The sequence below is a fragment of the Nematostella vectensis genome, chromosome 3 (genome assembly GCF_932526225.1).
Source record: "Nematostella vectensis chromosome 3, jaNemVect1.1, whole genome shotgun sequence".
Taxonomy (NCBI): domain Eukaryota; kingdom Metazoa; phylum Cnidaria; class Anthozoa; order Actiniaria; family Edwardsiidae; genus Nematostella; species Nematostella vectensis.
The window spans coordinates 19,990,539-20,016,623 of NC_064036.1; the positions used below are offsets into that span (position 1 = coordinate 19,990,539).

Below are 26,085 nucleotides of genomic sequence, written 5' to 3' on the forward strand. Positions count from 1 at the left end.
CAAATTTGCTGGTATTGTTTGTTCAGATCTTGGATAAGATTAAGTCGGCAGTGAGATAACTCAGAATTTGCATGAAGGATGAAGGCAATAACATCTGTAAGGCCTTTAACTGTCCCCTTGAGTTTCCAAGCATTTGTCGGCAAGAATCACCAAAGGAGTTACTGATTTGATCATCGTCTGAATTTGCTGAAACTTCAAATCTCTAGCACGAGTGCCAGCTTGTGGACTTTTGAGCTCCATTAGGGCTTCACAATTTGAGGGCTTGGGATATTTTTTTTTCTTTTCCTATAGTCTATAGTTTTCCTATAGTGACTGCTTCGCCTGGCGCCTCCTGGAGCTTATACTCTTGCTCGAGTTCTTCTAGGAAACTACTTGACGTTCCCTTTTCATGTTTTTCACCAGCATCTTTAGACAACAAATTGTCAAGAGAATCGTCAATATCGACCTTTTTCCGACGTTGGCCAGTCGCATTTCAATGTTATCCAGGTGGAACCATGCAGCCATGCTTTTGATGCTTGAAGCTCTGCTGTGGTTAGACCCCTCATTAGTAGGTGGATTATCGCGTGTAGGGCAGTAACGTCAACACGATGACTGAGAAAGACGCTTGATTTCTCTGACTGGTTTACCTACAAACTGCTAAAGTTGCTTATTACTGCGTAGCCAGTGGAGATCAATCTGGCTATCTGACCAGAAGAACACTTGTAGATCAGGGAGCAGGGAGTCAACCAAGTACTTTTCAAGGTTTGCACCACCCAGTGCTGCCATCAATTCTAGGCATCCATGAACACATGAAGCTGGGTCGTCTCGTTGGCCGACTGATTGCTGAGATAGCACCAATGCAGGGGTGGATCCAGAATGGTTCAACTGTTTCCATTGAATCACTCAAAATCCCAGATAAATGTTTTTTTTTTCTTTGTAGATTTGAATTTTAGAACGTTCAATAAAAAAAACATCCATCTGTTCTGTTAATTAACCACTATTATACCTGCTTCCAGGGTTGTTCGCTGTTATTTCCTTTTAGCGCTAAGACGGCATTTCAGGTCCCCCCACGGGAAATATTGCTCCTGATGGTGAGTGAGAAATCTAGTTGGGGGGAGGGTTGATCGAATTCAGATCCTGAGAAGTTGGAATTAATGGTGAATCGAGATGTCATGGAGTCAATTATTGATACGAGTTACTGTCTGCGGCACGAGCTACATTACAATGCGAGGGAGGTTGTTTTTTTATATATATTCCTATCACACCATTTAGATATTGGCAAGGGGTATTCGAAAAGAATAACTGGTACTTGCCTCGCTACACTTTCAAGAACAAATTTGGCTGAATTAGGTAAGAATAGTGGATTTATTATCTGACTAATCGATGAATGAAGTAATTCAGTTTTAAACCATAAGTTTAATCACTGGGCGAAAATATAGATTTAAGGCTGTTGGAAACATTCCGAAAGACAACTTAAATACCATCTTTAATTGTCTTTACGATGCTATTTAAGAATTCTCAGATGTTACATTTAAGTGACTTTTAGAAATCCTTAAATGCTGTAAGAAAGAACATTTAAGAACCTTCGGTATCGATGATGCAGAGTCCTTAGCAGAGTTCAGGACGAAAAAAAACATCACATTCCTATTGTCGCCGAGGCAATGGGACTACCTGACAGCTATACCTGCCACCAAGGAACAGTGTGCGATGGGATTTAGGGCCTCTGCATATTGCTGCGAAGAATGGCTTACCCCTGTCGCTACAGTGACCTCATTCACTGCTTTCACCGATCTGTCCCTGAACTCAGCATGATATCTAACACTGTATTTGACACTGTTTACTACCTTCAACACCTTCGCCTGACTACATGGAACGACCAGCAATATGCAGAGGCCATTTACAACAAGGGAAGCCCACTGGACAACTGTTTCGGCTTTGTCGATGGGACAGTTCCGCCGATATGCAGGCCAGGCGTACATCAACGCATCGTTTATAATGGACATAAACGTGTCCATGCCATTAAATTTCAGTCCGTAGTAGTCCCAAATGGAATGGTGGCGAATATGTACGGCCCAGTAGGTAAATTATCAAATATGTCTTTTTCTTTATCATGTTTTTTTCTTTTTCCCAAAGAAAATATTATTATGCAGCCTTTTGATGTTTATACTTGTTAATCTAAAATCCTCTGATTCCCAACTAGTTTTGCAGACTATACAAATGCACAATAAATAACATTAAAGGATTTTGTCAGTAAGACTACCTAGGGGGTGATTACACGAAAATGGGTTGTGGAGAGGTGAGATGGAGTGGGGGGGTATAGCTATATTCATTTTTGAAGATTTATGGTTTGTAGCTCCGTCATCCTCTATAATCCTCATCACTATTGCAACTATTATTGCAGTAGTAATGATCATGATAATCATATCATCCACATGCATAAAGTATATACTGTAATATAGTGATAATGTTCATGTTCACAGAGGGCCGAAAGCATGACTCAGGGATGTTAAAAGACTCTGGCTGCCCTGTTGGACCAAATGCATGTTGTTGTGACTTTGAAGCAGGCCAGAGTCTTTTAATGGAGACCCTGCCTATCCTTTGCGTGTCCACCTCCAGGTCCCATTTTGAAATGGGGCAGGAGGTTTAACACCCGACATGGAGGCATTCAATGAAGGCAATGAGTGCTGTAAGGTCGTCAGTAGATTGGTTATTTTGAGATATTCTTAACTTTTTTAAATTTTTGGATTTCAAGAAAAACCAAGATTCAAGATTTCATTAAGTTCTGTTGGAAAAAAGTATTTAGTCTCTGCCATATTTAGGAATGCTTTGACCTGCCTGTACGGAAAAATATCACATCTGATTTTTTTAACTGTGATCCTCCAACCTTGCAACAGTACTTTGCTTGGTAACATAAATTATTATTTTCATAACCTTTATTACATCATTTAGAGAGTGATGCAAAATCTTAGTAGTACATGCTTCACTTCTCAAGCAAGAAGGCCATAGGGTTCAAACCCATCCAGGTCAAGTTAAATTGACATTTTTCAGAGGCGAAAAAGCCTGGCTCTCTACATTGGGAACTGTGAACCCTTGTCTATTCAGATAAGGAAGTCCCATTTCTTACCACCCTTTATTAACCTGTAGTGGCTGACATAAAAGAACCGCTGGGCGAGACGCTGGCCTTTGGTACCAACTTCAGTGACGTGCTTACACACTCACTCATACATAATCCTTAACAGCATGAAGCTGTCTGTATATACATACGAGTATTCAGTTCCTTTTGAAGACAAAAATCTATTTTTTCTATCAGTCAGTAATATTTTGTGTAAAGTTGGGCTGTTTTATTGAAAGGGCAAGAAATGCTTGCCTGTAAATTGTAGATTCTGTAAATACTGTACTGTAAATACTTCTACATTTTCTTCTTAATACAAGTTGTACATGCAATAGTATAAAAATTATGTCATGATAATAATAGTTAAGAAATATAGTATGCTTATAGTATATAATATACACAATGGTATATATGAAAAAGAGTTGAAAAGAGTCAAACAGTAAAAAAAATGGTCCAAGGTATACTAGTCTTCTTTGTTTAACAGTCTTTCAAGGAGCTGCATTTGTTGTTGCTGCTGTTGGAGCATCATTGCTTGCATGTCTTGCATTTGTTTTTGTTGTTGCTGAAGCATAGCTTGTAGCATGTTGCTCTGTTGTTGTTGAGCCCTCTCCTGAGCTTCCACATTTCTGGCCTGTATTTCCAGCTCTTTTTCTTTCAACTCCTTCATTATACTTGTTTTCTCTTTTTCACTTTTAGGTCGTCTCCTTCGCGCTTTCGTTTCGCCATACCCTCCATCGCACTCCTCATCTCATCTCCTCTGCTTGCTTTTTTTCACAGCTGCTTTTCGCCGTGCCCTGCTCACTCACTTCCTTCGCCTTCTCCGTAACCTCTTCTTAGCCTCTTTTCACCTCTGACAGGTCTGTCTCTATGCCTGATGCTTTTCGCTCCTCACTCATCTTCTTCTTATATTTCTCGCTCAGCAGCTGTAAACGCTCTCGTACCGACCTTTTGTCTACTTTAAAAACCGGCACACTCAGTGAGTTTAGATTTTCTGAGATCTCTTCCCAGATTCTTTCCTTTCTATGCTTCCCTTTTTTTCCTTGAATGGTTCGAGAGTTAGTACCTCCTGTATAAGGCATTCGTCGTGTTTTTCGGACCATTCAAAGGGTCTGAAGAGTTAAGAAAAGAAACGTAAACAAACTGAAATGCATACGAAACAATTGTTTAGTAAAATGTATCCTCTTATTTTTTTTTTATAAATTAAGCGGCAAAGACTATTTTTTAACCATACATCACATAAAGTACCACTCTACCCATACACAATCTTTTATACGATTGTTATCCCCAAAACAACCTTTTTCATCAGTTAAAACAGAATTTTCCAATCTAGTTACTTTTGTTTTTATCCGCCTGCTCGCTCGTTGAATTTTGATTAGCCATGTGGAAATTTCCTGATTGTTATATTTCCTCAACCTCTTAGATACAATTGAGGATAGTTTATTGACAATTTGTGACAATTTTCAGGACTTTTATCGAGGAAATAAAGTGAATTTTTAGCTTTGAAAACTTACGTTGTCCGTGCGACGGCAAAACACTGTGAATGGCGTTGTAGAGAGACCGGCTACGGCAAGGGCTTGTCAACAACCGCGCGAGGGAATCCATTTAAGTGTTATTCGCCACTTCCGCCCGCCGTCGTAGACCCCGCCGTCGTCGGATCTTAAGGTCTCTAATAGCGTCCCTGAATTCCTGTGCTGTGGTGACATCATGCCCTTCGTCAAGGAACCTTCGTACATGCGCCTTGATAGTGGCCGCCTTCCGGTCACAGGGGCCTTAGCCACCCTGAGGATCACTAAAGTCAACCCTGGATACACGAATTCCAGTTTTCTGCTTAATAAAGGAACATGCCGCTAGTGTCACTCCTCCGTGATAACAGCCAGCATTGTCTTGCCGGAGAAACGCCTCTGTGATATCGATGTTATTCTCTTTCAAGGTTCGCGGAACGTGCTCGATAATTCTGATGACACATGAAGCATCCTGGCTGCAGTTTTGTACAATATGTACAAATGTTTGTGTCTTCATTTTGCCATCTTCTTTTTTTTGTAGGGCAACACATATATGCCAAGAAATGCCCCGTTTGGCAAACCAATCGGTTTGTGATTTCCTGAACTTTCGGGGCAGAAATTTCATGGCCCAGTTGATCGTTATGAGAACTGACGAGGGGCTCAAACCGTTTACCACGTCGTGCCTTGCCATCTCCTGTCTTGTGCTACGTTATTGATGGGCTTCCCATGTGTGGATGTCTTGTGCAGCTTGGTCGCAGGTGTAGCGCAGATCCAAGAGCTCGTCCGCGTCCAGTGGCAGATCGTCACTAGCGAGAGCATCTCGAGTCTCCACAATCACATGCTCCAAGCCCTCGCACTGGAGACACTTTGATCACGTACATGATGACATGAGCTACTAAAGGATTCCTCCTTGACATCACTGAGCGCATAGGTACTGCAATGGTCGGCGATAGCGGACGAGAGCGAGACATGAACCTGAAAATAACGATAACCTAAGTTTAGACAATGCGAAAAATATATATTCGTTTACTTGTATTTATCCACCTATTGCACCTATTGTGTAGCTCCAGAAAATATCCATACTCCCCCTCCCCCCATGGGTGGGGGAGGGGGTCCGAGGTATGACCCCCAACCCCTTTGGAATTTTCACCCCCCCCCCCCAGGGAAAAAATACAGTAAAGGGCATTTACCACCACCCCCCCCTCTCCCTTCTGGATATTGTTTGCTGGTCTTCAGCGAGCTAAGAATTCTATCTGTAACATCTCTTGACATTGCCCCGCGTTCTTGTAAGCGTTTAACAATATCACAAAGGTCATCGAATGCCTTCGGCCGCTATGTAGTCTAATCCCTGCAGTGACACAGGTTGCGCTACACGCTGAACGGATGTTCAGCATAGTTGTTCTTCCAAAAGGTTTGAATCCTTGCTCCTTGCAGTAGTGCTGGTATTGCACAACGATCCTTTCCGGGATCATTGTCCGGATAACGTTAGGGGTTTCCAGCACCTCACCAGTCGAGAGTTTCAGATACTTTTGGTCGAAGAGCAGATCCCGAACTAAATTCGTACTCGTAATAGATGCGAGGAAGTGATTGATCTGACAAGTATCGACCCTCATCCTTGCACTCCGATTGCGAGGGAGGGGCATGCCTCTTCCATACACAAGCCGATGCTGTCGCGCTACCTTAATCCGATACTCGTTGATACAAGGTAGGTACTTTTTGAGTTGCTTGACAGTGACAAGATCGCACATGATAGACAAAATCTGCCTGCGCGTGTCCCAACTGGCCGCGTTGTCATACGTTTCCGCTAATGCAAAGATATATTTTTCATCAGCCGACGACTCTTCATAACCAAGCTCTTTCTCTACTAGTTTCGAGGTCTGTAATGCCTGCCAGAGCGAAGCGCTATCTCCAGGTGTGATAACATTCAGCACTGCCACGACAATATCCTTGGCTTTAATCACATGGGCTCTTCTAGTGCGAGTACTTGCATCATCCCATGGTTTTTTACACGGACCTATTTTAGAGACGTTACAGCTTTGGAGAAAAGTGTTAAGATATTCGCGTCGAGTAGCTATCGATTCCTCGGTATCGGATTGCGGATCAGATGACTCGGCAGTGCTACTTCCGTCGGTACCTTCTGGTATATACACACTTGTTTCCTTGTCCTCAACAGTCAGATTTAGAAATGACTGACACAACTCTGTGACATCCTGGTCATTTTCCTATAGAAAAATAAATAATTAAGCAATTACTACGATGTAACTACCCATTGCTATATTTGTTACACAAATTGAGGTTCTACATTTTATTCTGTTATATTTAGGGCGCGTTTTTTTCCTATCATTCTGGAATGGGAATGGTTGGTAGAGAATGTTCAGAATGGCATTCGAATGGGTGGAATCGAATAAATGTATACATAGCCTGTGTTCAACATGCTTTGTTGCGTCTGTTTTTGTTTTTGGAATATCCTCTGTGTGGTGCGCGGTCATTTGGGGGAAAGGGGTGTAAGATTTCAGTACTTTTTATTTTTTTGATTTTCGGCTGTCATGATTTTGGTTTCTGGGTCCCCTATGATTACAAGAGGCAGAATAAGCTCGCACCATCCGCTCGTTAAGCTACCGAATTCCGGCATTTCTTCACAAAACTACCAGCTCGCAAAATCACCAATCTCTGCGACAATGTGCGCATTGCCTCCCCAAATATGTTCGCAAAAAAACAATGTGTGACGATAAATAGCGCCTCTGTACAGGCTAAGGTAAACGTAGGGTGCATGCGGTAGGGGAGTTACTCACCGGCTCCTACAGGAATTACAACACCAGTCGTTTCATAAAGCACCTTGGATTGCGGAAGAGTAATTCCCCGATCCGCTTTAGCCCGCTGGTGTAAAGCCCAGAATGATGGACAGACGCAGCTGCGTCGATTACTATACCAACGTACTCCCTGTGACTCACGATGGAGAGGGCATATGGTGAGTTCTTCGTAGTCGGCCTTTTGACCGTAAAACTTTAGTCCATAGATAGATAGATAGATAGATAGATAGACTTTATTTAAGACACGCTTGCCCCGTCAACAACAGCTGATTTCCACAAGGGGCGTGTGGAAAAAAATATATATATATATATATATATCTATAATAATTAGAAATATAACTATAAGTAAAAGTATTTAAACAAATAACGAAAGAAAAAAAAAACTTGATCTATGTGGATATATAATACTATAAATACGCTAAACTAATTATTTGTTTAGATAAAAGTGTGAGCCTCTAATTCTCTGACAAATGATGATAAACTTGTACAATCTCGACTAGCCTCTGGGAGGGAATTCCATAATTTAGCTCCATCATAGCTGAAACTTTTTTTCATAAATTCAGTTTTTGGGAGTGGCAGCTGTAGCGAGGTGGAGGAGCCTCTGAGATTGTAATTTGTAATATTTTTCTTTAAGCTGAAAAGGTCCGTGAGACAGTTTGGAGCCATATCATGCAAAACTTTAAACATTTGTTTGGCTTTTGTCTTTGCTCGCTGGGTCTCTAAATTTTGCCAGCCCAATTCAGCTAGAGCCTCTGTTGCAGGGGTGTCATTTGACCTGTTTGTGATCACCCTTGCCGCCCTATTTTGCAATTTTTGAAGACGGATTGTGTTACATTGCCCAAGAGTATCCCACACCTCGCTACAGTAGTTAAGGTGTGGTTGGATGATTGCATTATAAATAGAGACTAATGTATTTTGATTAGCAAATTCAGAAATTCGTTTCATGGCTCCTATACCAGAACTGACTTTTTTAGCAAGAGAATCAATGTGCTGATCCCAATTTAGGTGTTCGTCAATTTCCACACCAAGAACCCTACTTTGCTGAACTTGTTTTAGTTCCTTGTTATCAATAGAAATAGAAGGTTTGCAAGGAAGGGTTCTTAGCTTGTGGTGGGATCCTATTAATAAGAATTCTGTTTTTGCTACATTGAGACTTAATTTATTAGCCAAGAGCCATTCTTTCACTTGCTCAAGGTCCGAATTCATGGCCAACTCAACTTCCCCTACAGTACTACCAGACGCTGTCAAGTTTGTATCGTCAGCAAATAATCTAGGAGTAGTGTGCAATAGACACTCTGGTAGATCATTAATATATAAGAGGAAGAAAAGTTGGCCAAGAATTGAACCCTGAGGAATGCCACATGTGATTTTACTTTCAGAGGACACTGTACTGTTTAGCTGGCATTTCTGTTTACGGTTGGACAAATAAGATTGAATTAATAAAAGGGCATTTCCAGTGATACCATTCAATTCTAGTTTTCGAAGCAAAATGTCATGATTAACGGTATCAAATGCCTTTTTTAGATCCAAAAATACAACTAAATTAAACTTTTGTCTGTCCATGTTAATATACCAGCTATTAGTGCTATCAAGGAGAGCAGAAACAGTAGAGTGTAGTCTTCGAAAGCCAAATTGTTGTTCGGATAAAATTTGGTTTGCTGTAAAATGATCGTATAACTGTTCATACATTATTTTTTCCATTAGTTTGCTAATCACTGGTAATATACTTATTGGTCTATAGTTGTCGGGAATAGTCTTAGAGCCTTTTTTAAAGAGGGGCAAAACCCTAGCCATTTTCCACTCATCTGGAAAACAGTTGGAAATTATAGAGTTGTTAAAAATGTAAGTGAGAGATGGAGAAATGGCATGGGCTGCACACTTGAGTATTTTTCCAGAGATTTTGTCAATACCAGTCGCTTTGGCATTAGAAAGGCAACCCAAAAGCTTTAGTACTTTTGTATTGGATACTAACTTAAAACGTGACATTTGAGCACTACATGGCTTAATAAAATGCTCAAATGATTTACTAGGGTTTGCCATTGAACTTGCCAATTTTGGACCAACATTAGAAAAATAATCATTAAATGCTTCGGCAATATGTTCTTGTGAAAAAAGGCTTTGGTCGTCAAATTTAAGTTCATTTACAGTTGTATTTTCTTTGGTGCGACCAAGTAGACTATTTATCGTTTTCCAAGCCTCTTTGGGATTATTCTTTTGATTTGCAATCTTATTACGATAATAGTTGGATTTGGCTTGGCGCAAGGCAATGTTTACTTTATTTCGGGATGCCTTAAAATCATCCCAGTCATTACGTAATTTACTCACCATTGCTTTGCGCTTTAACTTATCTCTGTTATTAATTAAATCTTTGATCTCTCTGGTCAGCCATGGGACATTAAATGCTTTTTTTCTTTTAGATTCTACAGGGGCATGCCTGTCTAACACGTTTAGAAACAGGTCTTTCCAATGTGCCCACATCTCATTAGTGTCATGACACAAAACAATCTGTTCCCACGACTGAGTAAGGAGGTCCTTTACAAACTTTTGTTGATCGAAATGTTTAAAATTACGTATTTCAATGGTTTTTGCTTTATCTTGCGCACACCTATAAGGGTTTATCTTTCTTATTCCATAGATCAAACTATGATCACTCGGACCAATGTGAATTACGCCTGATGAGTTTATTTTGTCAGGAGACGATGTGACAAAGTGATCAATTAGGCTTTTAGAATCAATTGTTATACGCGTAGGCTCGTTTATCAACTGGGATAGTTGATATGCTTCATAAATTGATTTTAACTTTTTTGTTTTATTATCAAAGACTTTCTTCTTGAGTAAACAACAATTTAAATCCCCAAGAATCACGTGCTCTTTGTCTTCATCGTCTACTGCCTTTATTAACTCTTCGAAGCGATTAAAATATTCGATCGGAGACTCAGGACGATAGACAACACTAACAATGAAAGGCCGACTGTTTGGTTTACGAATTTCTAAACAGACAGCTTCGACATCTTCAGGAACAATTTCTTTTCTATTAACACAATTGATGGAGCTGCGGATATATACACACACACCGCCACCATCGCGATTTCTGTCTTTCCTGAAGATATCATATCCATGAATTTTTAATTCCGCGTCTGTATAAGTGTCATCGAGCCTGGTCTCACTAAAACCTAAAATATCGAATGAATTCATTAATTTAGACGTCCGAATTTCATCTATATATTTTGGAATACTGACAATATTTAAAAAAGCCATTTTGAAGCCTCTAGCTGTTGGGCCAGATGGAATATAATCATTGTTAGATGAAATATTTTTAGAAAATAATTTAGGCTGGTCGAGAAGTGAATAAGCCGGCGAATTAGCGCTCACACTTTCACCCAATCACTTATTTAACATTGAATTAAAATTTCTCTGGAGTACCTGGGTGCCTGACTTGTTCAAGTGAAGTCCTTTTGTATTTAGATGAGCCGATGTAATGTTGGTATTAGGGACAAATTCCCAACCGTTCTGGTTACAAAAGGAACGAAGTAAACGATTCGTTTCCTTCACCCGGCCGGTAAGCTCCTCAGAATCCGATCTTGTTATTAACCCCGACACAGCTACAGAAATATCAGCAGATTCGATTTGATGTGCGAGATCTACAACTCCGTCAGCGACATTGTGGGGCTCCGAGTCTCGGAGATCGTTTGTTCCGATGTGAAGTACAATACTCTCAGGTTTTTTGCGAATCAATGGCTTAATATAGTCAGCCATGTCACTAACCCGGGCTCCAGAAAAGGACTTGACATTCACTCGCTGCGATGCATTGGATAAATTCCACCCATTAATGTACTTAATCATCGAATCACCAGCGATGACTACCTCAGAGGGCTTTCTGTGCTCTTGTTGTACTGATCCAGATTGCTTAGCTCCATTTACGGCCGTAGATTTGTTAGATTTCTTATGACTTCGTTTTGCGTTGGCATTTTTCTGATTGGAGCGTTTGTTTTCCATAGTTATGTGTGGAATCGCAAACGAATAAGTTCTTACCTGCACGCGCCAGAAGAAGTGTTCACTGGTGCATTCCACAATACTTATACACTGCACATTTCGCGGATTAACTCGGTTCGCACCACATTTCCCTCCAACGTATCTCGCATACGCGCACTCCATGTAGTGGTACGCCCCCATTACTCATGTATTTATTAAAGTCGTCTATCTCATTGGGCCCTGGTGATCGGCAAGAGTAAGGTCCTCTCCACCTGTTGCCTCCCACACACAGCGTGTCGTGCAGATGTGGCTGTGTTTAGTAGGACGGCCTCTGGATTTTTTTGCCGTATCTAGTCCGCTGAGCGCAGAACATGCTTTCCTTTTCCTCATAGTAGCGCCAGAACTACCGGCAGGCGAAACTGAAAGCCACGTCACTCAAAACCAGTGCAATATATTTATCAGCTTTGTTTAGAGAGTCTGATTACTTAAACAAGAAATTCCACCTCAAAAACCTGTTTAACTGTCTAATCGTAAGCAAAAGTAATATTTAAGTTTGCTCGCGATCTCATCTTTCTACGAAAAAAGGTATTAAAAACGGAAAGAAACCGCGTTACCATTTAGTTTCTTGCGTGTCTAAGCATGCATGGAATGTTACAAGCTGGTGGTTTTCCCTATCCAGCCGTTAAACACGAGTGAGTACACTTAGAATAATTTCCGGCGAAAGCAACGAAACAACGTGGGTTTAAATTTCGTGTCTCGTTTGGTGAAGGGCAAACCGACCAAGTTTCTACTTCGTATATAAATAGATAAGTAGTTACTATTGCTAAGAATGTCGCAAGTTTGTATTTTGTGATTTTAGAAATGATGTATAAAGAAGGATTTGGAGAAAAGGCGAATTCTCAACAAAAATATTATTTTATTTAGTTCTATGGAAGTTCTATGCCGAAATGAAAGCTTATCTGAGTTATACTGACCTCTTATTATTTTGACATATATGGCAGACTATTAATTCCTTTTACGTCTCTGGCTCTACTCTGAGTGAGGAGTTGAATGACATCAAAAGAAAAAAGAAATCCCTTTAGTTACTACCTTGTTTCGTGCTTCGGAGTAACTCAATGTTGTGAGTTTTTACTTGGTATATGGAAGAGCATTACTCTTCAAAGCAATCCAAACCCTGGGGAGTTGAACATACAAAATGTAAAATCCTGAGAGAAATGCTCATACTTTCTGATTCTACCATCAACTGTGAGTGTCAGCTGGTTCGCACAAGTATTTGCAGTAAGCTTTCTGTTGGGATTGTCTTGATTAAAATGGATGGATGGTCTAGGAGTAAATCCTATAGCAGGAATGCCATGCGATCCAGTTAAAAACCGTATGACATGATTTAGAGTGACAACAACTTCTTTTCCCTCTAGTATAGAAGAAATTTGCCCCTTCTTAATATCTTCCAAGTACTGTGTTAAGTTGAAAATGACTTCTGTTTCAGCATGGAACTTGTTACTATCCCTTGGGCTGTACTTGACATCAAAAAAGTCATCCAACATTTCTGCTGTGAGTTTCTTTGGCACCTCAAACACAGTTCTGAATTTCTCTGGATAGGCTTGAACAAGGCCCAGCATGCAGCAAGTCTTCAGCCCTTCCATGTATTGATTGACTTCAGTTATCTGGTTAAGACATTTTCAGATTATCATCCAGAATTCGATTAAATGGAACTTGGTGTCCTCCACAACTGTTGCCGACGTATCTTAAGTCGCAAATACTGGTCATCCTGGCACGTAAATTCTTTTGCTTTGTGTTGTTCAAGTAATTCCTTAAGGGCGGCATCATCTTTTTTATGTCACCGCAGCCTTCTTAAACCTGACGGAAGGCAGCAAGACAAACTTGTCACTTTTGTTTTGCTGGTTTACCTGCTTGTGCTTCCTGCACAGGAGGCAGTACATCCCTTCACCCTCCACATACACTAGCCACCAAACCCCTACGTTCAGGTCAAAGGAAACCTTCTCAAAAAGCCAGTCGTGCTTGAACTTGTATGTCAGGTGTTTCACTCTTTGGCTTTCAGTGTGTGAGATGGAGGAACAGTTGTCAAATCGGCATGTGTAGTATCTGTGCACATGTTTGTTCTTGGTGTCAAACAGAGACTCTACAAGGCCTCTTCCTTCTTCGAGGGGGATGGTAGGAGCCTCATCAGCAATACAGACTGAAAGAAAAATGACATTTTGAGACATTGATCAATTAATATTAAATCACAGATACGCTTCACCAATGAAGAAGGAAACACCCATCAGTCCTCAGCGGACAAAAACAATTGCCAAACCTTCTACAAACATCTATTCCTTCTATTGGAAATTCACATCATCTGTTACATGACTTAAGTAGGTAAAATGAAGTGAAATAATACATTTAGAACAAACTGAAGATGCTCCGTAACTAGTAGATCCAGCAGAAGGACCTGCACCACTGTCAGTTAAGTCTTCTTCAGCACCAGCATCTACAAAATTAAATGGACTTTATATGTTATCAAATACTGAAGAAACAATATGATATGGTTTATCATTCTTATCATAATTGTTTGAACAACACGTAACGTTATGGTGAAAAAAAGTAACATGGCCTCACTGCTCACTGCATTATGACATTTATTATGTTTGTCATCTGAAAGGATCAATTTTGTTTTTTTTACAAGTTACATCAAATATTTGAAGGATCACATGGTCATCAAATTCAAGTGTCGTCCCTTGTGAAGGAGCCTTGCAAGTTGCAGCTGACGTGGATGAAAGCACTTGTAGCTCAATCTCCTCTGGTGGATCATCTAGAATAAAAATAAATAAATAAATCAGATGATAATTTCATGATTTATGGGACCGGAGGGTACTGTCAGTGTATATTGCGGTCCATAATAATTTCTAGCGACTGACGGAAAGGAGTAGTAGTGTTTGAGTGATCAAATCGAAATGATGAAATTTAAGCGGTTCGATAGGCAGCCCGAAAATCGATAAAAAATTAACAGACAAAGAACTAATTACGGTATCCGAAAACAAATGAATAATTCATACTCTCTTGGGAACTCTGGTGCTTTGTTTACGCCAGTTTCCGTTCCTTTAAATACCGTGAAATCCTCTCAAAAACGTAGTTATACCAGTTCAAAATGTCCTTGGTCCGGACCTCTCCGTAGAAACCTTACTCATATTTCGGCGTTCGCATGTTCCAAAACGTACAAAAGCCCCCCCAAAAAAACAGTACAACTAGCGAGCATGTGCGAGATCACGAGGCGTGGCGAATATCAGAAATGTCCGTGGGTCGTTTTATCAAAAGTCCCGGTAATTGTCGGGCCCGTTAGGTTACCGGGAGAGTTTACGGGAAACTTTATCGGGCGAGGAAGAGCGTTTCTCAAAGCTAGCGGTGTAGCGTCCCGGTTGTTTACGGGTTCCCGATAAGCAAATTATAATTTTCAAAAGTTTAGAATAGATTGGCTAAATAATTATTGAATTTCGATAATAAGACTAGATTTGTCGATGTCTGTAGACAACTGGCTCCCTAAACAATCCTGTAGCATCGGCACTTTTCGAAAAAAGACAAAGGAACAGGTAAATAAAGTATAATTTTGTAGCAAAACTTCCAATAACTTGTAAAAGTTGTTTACATTTTTGGGGGCGCACGGTGACAGCTAAATCTCAAACCATTTGACAGAGATGAAACCTGATTGGCTGGTAGGGAATCCCACAAAATGATGTTAGCCGTGATTGGCCCACTTCTTACCGGGCAGTGGAAGGCTTTCCTCTATGATGAAAACTTACTACAACTCGACACGACTCGAAAATGAAGCAATTTAATCGGCAAAAAAGCACCAAATTAAATATTTCAACTTGGCTAATCCAAGAAGAAAAATTGATCTATAAATATAGCCGAAAATATTAGGGGAAAACATCGTTTGCAGGTATCTTTCAGGTATTTTTCGCATTTAAAGTGATTCCCGGTAAGTCACCGGGATTTTTTCCCGGCTTGAAAATAGCGGGGGTTTGTAGAAACACCCGTAAAGTCTATCGGGGACTTACCGGGTTACTTTCCAGGTTTCCGAGTTTATCGGGCACTTTGAGAAACGAACCCCAGAGCACATAGTTAAGTAAGTATATATTCTGCGATTGTCCCTAAGTTATTTCTTTATACACTTTCATCCCTCAGAAACAAAGGAAATGTAATAAAGGCAAGACATTACGAAATCAAAGTATCACTTACCTTTTTGTTTAGGAAAAAAGTGCGTAATCCTGCGTTTTCGTCCGGAGGACATGTTTCAGTTTGTGCGAAACTTCCAGACTTCAAAACGAGGCTCGGCTCGTAAATTTCCGTGCGTCGTGCGGGCGCCCGCTAATTGCACCACTCCTGTTTGCTCCTGTACTTACGTGTTGCCGGTAGTTTTCGCACAACGTAAACAACGATGTCACACATACATCAGAGAAGGGAAAAAAACGACATTTTTCAGATTACGGAAGCTATCAGAAAACTGACAGAAATTTAATAAAAGAAACGGCAAGTAGCGTCTGGAATCATGCTTTTATTTTTGAAATTTGAGCAAAAGTACCCGGCCGAGAAATGAGAGTAGCCGTCGATTCTGGCCGCCTGCCGGCCTGTTTTGACAAGGCTGAACATGCTAAACGAGGCTCAGCCCAATAACTGATACTGTCAAAATCGTGAACTGAACAGTGAACAGATTCAATTTCCTTGGCAATTGTTGTCATGGTCACTGATGTCAATCTCAAATTTAGTAGGGAATGCTCGATGAGCAGTAGCACCACATGTCCAAATTCAAATTGTTACGTGTATTCTGGTCGGAAATGCTTTATTTTGTAGTGTCCCCACCCCCCTTAAAATGTCCAGATTTCTCAAACAATTCGATTTGACTAACTAGCTAACGATATTCTGTGGTCATTTGCCATTCCGAAGATGTAAGAATTTGCGCTGTGTGATGCTAGTTATAACCATATATTTGAGGGTTCAATTTTGGGCATTAGCGACATCACATTTGTAAGAAACAAGGACGGTACGAAGGCTCTCTGGGCATCATCCACACTGATGTTGGTGCTTTGCTTAGTAATGGAAACACGCACACAGTTATCTTGGTTTCAAGAATTTGCTACCGCTATGGTGTTTCGCTTCGGTAAACGTGGACGAACTATCTTGATGCAATGCCGGCGATATCTTTACGGTCTTTAACTATTTCAGCCATTCTAGCCCGATAAGGTGGCCACGTCTTTCTAGTCAAGTGATTTTCGAATGAACCCAGTACCATGTTGAGTTAAATAGCGCAGTGACAGTCGTAGATTCGAAAATAAAATAAGAGCACCGAAGTTTGTGACTGTCCAGTTTGGGCTGCCGGAGTACCTTGTTGATAGCGGAGCCATCAACAAGGAGCCCCATGGGTATAGAAAAATGGTATATAACTATGCGACTGAGTTTTTTGGTCACCGCGCGGGAGCCTTGTGGTTCTTCCTGCCTGCCAGCGCAAGCTATGTAACCACGCTTCGCTGACACGTTCGCCTCCACTCGAGAAAAACAAACTTCCAAACGTCTAAGAAATTGGAAAAAATGTGAGAATCTCTATTACAGTCATGGATTGTTTCAATCAAAGAATCTACAATTTTCTCCGTCCACAGTCGAATTTCGCCTCCAACAAACTGATTTTCAAACGGGGCGGAAGATCGATTACACTACCGATTCAAAATAGCGATAAAAAAATGTCTACGAAAGAAAGTCAATGATATTGAATGGTGTTGATATGTTTTTCTTACTTTCCCTTTTGCATTTTTTTCTTGTTGTTTCGAATGATTAGGTGACGTCACCGTACATTGTCATCCAGCTTCACAATTCTTCCCTTCATACATTCAAAAATATGTTTCGCTAAGCGCCGATTTACGTTTCCATTCCGGCTCAATCCCATAATTCTGACGAAATTATTTTCTTTGTTGGCGTGGTGTCTAACATTAATACCTGCAAGCGTTTTAAGGAATTTCAGTAAATTATCCCGATCATTTATATAGGCCGGACATTCTAGCAGAAAATGCTCTTCACCCTCCACTTTACCTGTCTGGCATACTAAGCATTTTCCTTCGTTTTTATATGGCTTTTCATACCTTCCAGTTTCAATTGCTAGCTTATGATTGCTTAGCCTGAATTTAGTAAGGGCAATCCTATGGTCAATATTTTTTACGTCCGTTAGATAATCTTCTAAATTGTGGGACAGTTTAAATTTTATGAGCGTACGCAATTTGTTCTTTTGGGCTTGGTCTTTTCCGTTGTCATTTTGAATAGAGCTAAGCCATGTCTGTTATTCAATGTCATAAAGCCTTTGTTGAAGAAAACTGTATGTTGCTTCGGGAGTGTTTGTGCCAGTCAGCCAAATATCGCTCCCACCCGCAAGGTCTAGTATTTGTTTAATTTTTCTTCGCCAAAAGTTCTTGTTTTCATAATTAGATATGGCAGCGAATGCTTTGCGGGAGAGTGTTTCGTTATTCCCATTTTTTTTTTTTGAAAGTTTAAGCCAAAGTTTGATCGCTCTACACTTTGCTTTTGTTCTGAGAGGGAATCGTCCTAATTCAGCCCTACACGCGTTCGAGCTACAGTATCGGTTTACGCCGAGAAGCCATTTTAGAAACTTGGTGCACTTTAAAAATTCGTTCAATATGTTGTCCGCGCCTGGTGTCTTCCCAGATTTTAGTTTTTCTATGGCTTTTATAATTTCTTCCTCGCTTATTCTGTAGTCCAGGAGCCCCTCCCGATAGTTTCCATGATCTATTCGTCCATTTTGCTTGGGCTGTGCTTCATTTGTTGCATTCAAATTTTTGAAGTGCTGAAAAAATGTTTCCGCATTTTCAGTCTCAATTGGGGACGCTTTTGTTGACTTACCGATGTGGAAACAGTTTTTCAACTGTCTCCATAAAGCCTTAGAATTTCTAAAATCGATATTATTGATTATGTTCGCGTTATGATTTTCTTTTTTTCTTTTGCACGTTTTTTTAAAGATTCTCCTTTTCCGATTCAGAGCATCTCTTAAGGAATGTGATTTTTTGGTTCTTTCGAGATTCGGTGTCCAAGCGAGCGAATGTTTTCTTTTTCTGTTTTACTTTCCTCGTCAAACCATGGTTTGTTGTTCTGATTGTTTACCGTTTTTGTGTTTTGATATTTCATGCCCGTCGCCTCGCATGCCTCTTTAAGCGCTTGCGTAAATTGAGCGGTCATTGTCTCTGTGCTATTGTTTTTAAGTGCGTCGCTTAGTTTTTGTTGAATATCATTAGAAACTAAAATCTCTTTCAATTTCTCCTGTATTCCGTCCTTCCAGATAAGTCTTTTGAATTCTGTTAATCCTTCATTTTGGTCTGTCCTCTCTGCCTCTGCACCCTTTGATGGGCTCTGGACAGATAAAGCATAAGATAGAGAGCAATGATCAGTTAGATGTGGCTCCAGAGGTTTGACAATAAAATAGTTAATGCTATTCATGATATTACTTGAAGCAATCACATAATCTACAACACTACTTTCGTCATATTTGAAACATGTTTTTTCCCTTCGAGATTCCCAACTGATCTTCCCTTTAGAATTCTGAGATTGAAAGCCGTACAAAGCTCTATAAGATTTTTCCCTCGGCTATTTGTCGTGTTTACGTCTTGAGAATTTCTGCGATTTGTTGTATCTGTCTCATAATCTTTTGGAAGTTCGAAGAAGTTTTTGCTGTTATAATCATTTAATACATATTCCTATACAAGCTCCAGTTCGCGCATTAAAGTCACCTTGTACGATGACGTCACCTTTTGTTGAAAAATTAAGTATTTCTATTTCGAGATCATCAAGTAATTCATTGTTATTCTCTCTTTGTGGACTTAGATAAACTGTTCCTATATAAATATCTTTCTTCAAATGAAAATATGTTTTTTTAAGTTTTATCCACAAAAAGTTCTTATTTATTGATGGCGTGTATGCAACGCCATTGTTTATATTATTCTTAATATATATTACTATTTCCCCATAACTTCGTGAATTGTTTGAACTTTATGTTTTACATAATGCTTAAAGTTTGTATTGGTGTTTGCATGTGTCTCAACTATTCCAAAAATTTCATGCTTGTTAATTGTATCCAGACAGTCATTTTGGTTTAATTTGTTTCCAAACGTTTTACTGCTGAAGCCATTAATATTCCAGCAGCCGATTCTTAATTTTGAATATTCTGGAGAAGATATCATGAATGTTAAATAAATATAACAAAAAGAGCACTTAGCTTGGACGGTGCCTTGTAAAATAATGTGCTAATGCGTTGAGGGCTTGCAAGGGTGGGAATGATTGGTCGTCTGAGCCCCACATTGTCATTTTCTGCTGCTTATACGGTGGCGCTCTTGCTCTTCTTTCACTTCTCTCTGTGTCCCTTCGCAAACCGGTTCTAGCTTTGATGTTTGAAACAAACTTCTTTGTTCCAATGTTGTTATTTAGGTGTACATCGTCGTAAAAAAACTTCTGGGTCGAGGTTTCCAAAGGTGTCACTTGTAACCCGCTGATTGTTGATAAAATGGGCCCTATTGTCCCTGCAAATATCTTCGTAGCAGTAGTTTGTGTCGTCTATTTTGTGCCATCTCTCTTAGGAGCATACAAAATTCCACTGACAGCTATTCTGGAGATGGGCCAGCGACCTTTGAGTGCATTTACACAGTTTTCCATGTTAACAGCGATTTCATTTACACGCAGTTTCTCTATGTCATTAGTGCCTGAATGTACAATAATGTGTTCATAATCGTTCCTGTCGTCGTCCATAGTTTGTATGTATTGTAGAAGCTCTTTCGTTCCTCCTGCGACGTATTGTTTATTAACGAAACGATCTGGACAAAATCGCCGTTGTTTGATTCCTCGCAGGATCGTATCGCCGATCAGTAGAATTGGACCTTTTGCTTCACTGGTCTCGGGCTTGGTTCTGTTTGCGTCCATCCTAGTTTGTATTGTCGGACTGGTCTGTTCCAATGGTTTTGTATTTGAACGTCCATTATGTTGTCTTTTCCAGGTCTCACTGGCTCTTTTACAGCGGCTTTCTGGTACACCTGGCTGCACCTCGTCCTGGAGCGTTTCAAAACGGTTTTTAGTATCGACTGTGTATGTGATTTGTCCCTAACTGTCGTCCTTACTAATTCTCTGGCTATCTTTATGACTGTTCATGTCTTGCGGGCTGGTCACTTCTATCGTGGAGCCCTCGGTCTGGTTAAGACAGGGCGATTGAGTGATCCGTGATGTGAGTGATTGTTCTGTATACACGAGTTGCTCTTTAATTTCTCCCAGCTCTCCCAGTATCTTCAGAATAGTCTCTGCCGCTGACGTCGATTTGTTTTTTATCAGTTCAAATTCACTTGTCACTTTACTTGTCAGGCTTGATATTTTTTTCGCAACATCATTGATGCTAGCGCTTACTTCGGACCGTAGCATTTCAATCTTACTTTCACATTCCCTTTTAACATCGGAGATTCCGTGTTTTGTCTTCTGTTTCCAGTCTTCTATTTCTATACTTTGCTCTCCGATCTCGATGGTATTCTTTGTGACTTTATCTTCAATTTTAGCGTTAAACACTCTTTGAGTCGCCATGAAGACCTCGATTTCCTCATACCGAGCATCGTGCACCACCTGCTCTTCCTTCTTGTTTTCCTTCTCGATCGATCCAGCCGCTAATTGTTCTTTCGCTCCAGTTTGTATCTCATTCATGGCGTTACTACTGCTTTTAGTAGCTAGAGTAGTGAGTGTACTTATATAAACGTCATTTCCCGCACCTTGCACCTTCAGCGTGTTCGTGCTCGAGTAATAGTTAACGGTCACCGATTCGAATTTTAGTACACTTGTCGTCCCGATTTGGTTTACACTTACTAGTTTTTCGTTACTTCCTTCCTCCATCAAGTGCAAAGGGAATCTTTTAGTTAATCGGAGTTTCCGCTCCATTTTAGTTGGTTCTTCTCATTAGTACTCAAAATGTTTTCAAGCTCCTCCATGTCAGCCATGCTGCAAGAGGCATGTATCAGAAGTAACAAGATACTTTATGCGGGAGAATATAGTATATGTATGGATATTTTCAAATGTACATTAAGAGAACTTTTATGAGGGGAAGGGTTTTTAAGGGCGAGATACTAGCAACAACCTTGTTCTTTTTCAATATAATACACCTGTAAAGAAAACAGTTTTATATTAACCTTAAGATAATGGGAAAAGGGAAATGCCAAGAGAGTGCTCAATCCAATTATTCGCATTACTGTCATATTTTTTTTTCCAAACCTTTCAAGTCAAATTTTCCTCTTCCCGTCGACTATTTTTATGCAGTAGATATTCTTTGCTGTCTCCTCTCTACGCCAAACCTAGATTAATGAACCGGTTGGGTTTGAAATTAGAAGTTATAGCATTAGCAAGCTGTCAGTGATGACTTAGATGTATTTTTTTAGTATTTGCTTCCAAAGCCAATATGTTTTTCTCCATTGCATATTTTTTTGAGTGGGCCACCAACAACAGGCCACTATATGGTAAAAGATGTGTGAACGAATATGTAATGCATGAAAGGAGATATATTTGTGGATTTTAATTTCCGCACATATTTCTGAATAATCATACCAATGAATCGCCACTAAATCGATACATAAAAACTACAGTATATAACATCTAAACTGACTATATTTTGGGGGATCTTAAGAATGCGGTTACATCCATGACATATTCTTCACAAGGGAAAAGCTTGTAAGAATATTGTTTGTTTAAAAAAATATTCACAATGTAACTTCTATGAAGGAACATAAGAATTTTTATACAGTACAATGCAATGTAATACAATACAATAATTTACCATTAGACTTTACAAACTTTTAACAGCCATAGTCACACCAGGAATAGTGTACTTTAGTGTACTGCATAATTTATATTATTAAATGATGGCAATAATGATGATGGTAATAAACTTTGGTATTTTTAATCTCATTAAAAAATCAATTTTAAAGTTGAGGAGAGCAGGATCCTAGACCCCTAGCTCTCCTAAATCTACCTTGATCAGTCAATACAAAAGTGTTTAATTGCGGGCTCCGCTTTTAGGCAGTGCGTGAATCTATGTATTATTTTTGACGGATATTTTTTATATTAAACAAATAAAATTCAAGATTGCTTAAACCTAACAAGTTGGTATTTTGTAAATCCAATCGATTTTCTAAACCTGGGTCAATTTGATGAGAACATATTATTCGGATAAACGTTAGAATTAAAAATGTATCGACTGATACTGCTTCATCTACTGTATCTGCTGTTATTATGATTATTTTTTGAAAATCATCTTGTCCTTGTTATATAATTATTTGTGTACTGCTTCATCTACTGTATCTGCTGTTATTATGATTATTTTTTGAAAATCATCTTGTCCTCGTTATATAATTATTTGTGTACTACTTCATCTACTGTATCTGCTGTTATTATGATTATTTTTTGAAAATCTTCTTGTCCTTGTTATATAATTATTTGTGTGTGTGTTAAATTTTACTCGATGTAAATTACACAATTCACCTTTTTCGCTTCAAAGCAATAATTCTGAAATATCTCTATCACACTTGGGGAAGTTTTACAAATTGTATAACACTTACCTTTCGAGGAAAGCAGATCATCATGTGCATTCAGTAATGCAAAGCTGATAAAATTGGAGAAGCGGCTCATTCTGTCCCCTTCACAACTGAGCTTTATTCTTACATAGCAAGTGGTATGGATTTTTACCATACCACTTGCTTCCTGTTGAAAGAAATGGGATAACAGATTTATGTTACCTTGGGCATTTATAATTCATAGCAGTAATTCTGGCTCAACTGTTCCCAGGAACAAGAGTACCCTGTAGATATCATGATTGGTTTAAGTCTTGGGAATTTTTTGAACGTGAATACATTCTGTTCAAATAACTATCACCTCGCCAGACTATTTTGCTCTACCAGTCTCTCCATCAAAGAAAACTGAGTTCCTGGAACTTCACCTGGAGTACCCTGAAGTTGTACTCCAAATAAGCTCGACCGACATGTTTAATGATGTAGCCTCTAGGAAAGTCATCAACTATGTTTGACACCTGGATAAAATCGTCATCAAAACAAAATTTAACAAATAGAACACATGAACGCAGTTTTGGGTAGTTTGGCCTGTTTTGATCCACACTTGCATCGCAAGTCTTAATCTTCAAGTGCCTGATTTGCCCTGTCTAGAAGAAGTTCCCTCAATTCAGTTTTTCCTACAAATACTTTATTTCCACAAGTTCCTTTCTTAAAAGTAAAACTTTGCAAGCACTGGTGCAAAGGTCCAAGCGCTGTTTCACCCAGCCCTTGACGTTCATTTTCTTTTTCTGTGCAGAACTTCTCCTGCATAGATCCGTCAACTTTTTTTCAAGTAACACGCTTGCTGAGCTGATTTCAATATGGGACTAGTTTAGTAGGTCGATGTACCGAATGTCCTTTGTTTTGGTTTAATACCAGCCAGGTAGGCGAGTCGCGGTAATGGTATATAACGTTTTCTGCAAGGCGTTGCTTGTGCTTCATCTGAAGTCACTTTTCATCAGTAAAAACTCGAAGAATGGATCCGCTCTTTGTTATATACCCGGCATAGTGAGTTGGCAGGGTGAGCATTTACCGACTGGTGTTTTTTTAAGCTACGTCGCCATTTCTTTGATTACTTAATTATAAACTGTAAATATTGCGTAGTATTTTTATTGCGTCTTTATTTATGAACTACCTGCCAATAAAATTTCCTCTAAATTTAAAAATGATTGAGAATGAATGAATCTGGAGAGGAACGGCCTTTAGTTATACAGGACTTCCAGCCGTCAGAGGCGTCGCTGCAACATCAGCAGCCAATTTACAAAGAGATGACGCGCGCTAAAATTCTTCCACTTTCTTGACAACATTTGATTCGTATTCGAATGTCAGGAAACTACTAGCAAAACTGAATTACGAAGAAGCGGTAAAGACAGTCTTCTCGATTAAGACTCAAGGTATACATGATTTTATTTCGATTCCTATGCAGGTTTTGAGCCAAAGGATAACTAGGATATAACTTTAAGTGTGCGACTTTTTATTAGATATGTTTAGTGTACAACACAATGAAAACGCTATTTTCAAAGCCGGACAATGTTTTTATTGTTTTTATTTAGCATTATTATATATCTGTTACTATAAATTTTTGAAAAATATGATTCTGATGCAGTTCTTTTTCATCTTCACTTTCAGACACGTTAAAAATTGGTTTCATGGTCACGCGTAATTCATTTCTTACAAACATCGTTATGTCTTGAAAGTAAGTTCACCTTTTGGTCATAAATGGTCGTAAGTGGTCATTATCAGAAAAGGCTTCCTTTGGGTGTAAAGGGAGGTACTATCATGTTATGAAAGTCATGTTATAGCAAAATGGGTGTTTTTATTCTTTTCAGAATTTAAAAATATACATTAAAATACTGTACATTCTAGATATAAGCATATCAGGAAATTACACTCTGAAGTGTATTGGACTTGCCAGATTAATTTATAAAAGGTTTTTGGTAGAAATTACTATATTGGATAAAAAGTTTTATTCATTTTCCCTTCTATAAATTTTGGGCTAATAGTCTTTGAAATGTACACTTGTCTTGATGGTCCGTACAAAAAACACCCTCCTTCTATAAAACCATAGACACACCATATCCCCATAATAAATTATCAGAGGGTTCGATTACGCCTGTTACTTGTGTGCTAAAACAAGAAACCTACTTGTTTCAGCGCACTTTGTCGAAGGGTGAGTACCATAAACTCTAACTTGTTTTCAAAACGTTTGACTGTTTTAGTTTATTATATTATGTTGGTTCCTTATTTTAAGAACAAGTTTTTATTTGTATTTTTTGTTACTCAGATTGTGTTAAGTTTCGCTGAGCTGCACAACTACAAATGCATTATGCACATCCTGCATCATTTTTTTACATAAGCATCCAGCTTGCTTGGAGTTTCTCTTGTAACGGAGAGCAGCCATTGAAGAAAAAATCCTGAAGGGCAAGTCGACAGAAAAAGGAGGACCTCAAGAAAAATAACCCATTCACTCCTGAGTACTTTTGAGCAAAAATTGTGAGAAAAGCCACCCTCGGAACACCAGGGGAATCTCTCTCGGTCGGTAAAAAAGTAGAGGCCTATGGTGATCTGTGATTTGTCGACCTGACATCAATTTAGCGGTAAAAACACGTTTAGTGTGTCTTCATTGATGCCAGAACAGGTTTGGGTCCTCAAGCAATTTTACAAACAACAACAACAACAAAAACAAGGAAGAAACATGAATGATTAATGTTTAAAGTAGAATTGCCGGAAATTCTCACTGATTATAATAGTTACAAATTGGAGGATATAAGTTAAGGTTGGAAGATATTTGTTACAAATTGGAAGATCTTAATTCTGCTTTGTGTGCTTGTCTCGTTTACTCTTTTGGACAGTCGCCTTTCTTTTTTCTGGTGCAGTTTAAACTTTTACGAAGTGCCACTTTGGAAGACATGAGGTCATAGCTGCGTGTTTCTTGAATTTCGGGCCGATTTTCTCCTTTCAAAGTTCTTTTTCTTTGAGTATTTCGCCTAATACTGTTAAAGAGAAAAGTATACCTTCGAGATTTAGGATTTGTTTGGTAAACATTTACTTACAAAGGTAAAAGAGATTGCGAGAAGGTAAATTTCGGAGAAAATTGC

General features: G+C 39.3%; 1 protein-coding gene across 3 annotated transcripts; it reads right to left on the bottom strand.

Annotated features, from left to right (window-relative positions):
- Window positions 1-3,928: 3,928 nt before the first annotated feature.
- Window positions 3,929-12,200, bottom strand: LOC116613106. Of its 3 annotated transcripts, none has more exons than XR_007307410.1 (3): window positions 11,436-12,200; window positions 4,603-5,568; window positions 3,929-4,200 (listed from the first exon to the last, which is right to left on the bottom strand). XR_007307410.1 is itself a non-coding variant. In XM_048725687.1 (2 exons), exons 1-2 carry the CDS (start codon window positions 11,574-11,576, stop codon window positions 5,428-5,430), a joined length of 891 nt encoding a protein of 296 aa, XP_048581644.1. In that variant the 5' UTR covers window positions 11,577-12,187; the 3' UTR covers window positions 3,929-5,427. The 3 variants fall into 3 exon arrangements, 1 of the variants encoding a protein (XP_048581644.1); XR_004294097.2 differs by having other exon boundaries at window positions 10,827-12,187; XM_048725687.1 differs by having other exon boundaries at window positions 3,929-5,568; window positions 10,827-12,187.
- Window positions 12,201-26,085: the final 13,885 nt, after the last annotated feature.

Coding starts and splice junctions, on each gene's coding strand:
- LOC116613106 (XM_048725687.1), bottom strand. CDS start 11,576: ATGGGGGCGTACCACTACATGGAGTGCGCGTATGCGAGATACGTTGGA. Junction 5,569..10,826: donor TGAACAAGTCAGGCACCCAG/GTACTCCAGAGA, acceptor CGTTATTTTCAG/GTTCATGTCTCGCTCTCGTC.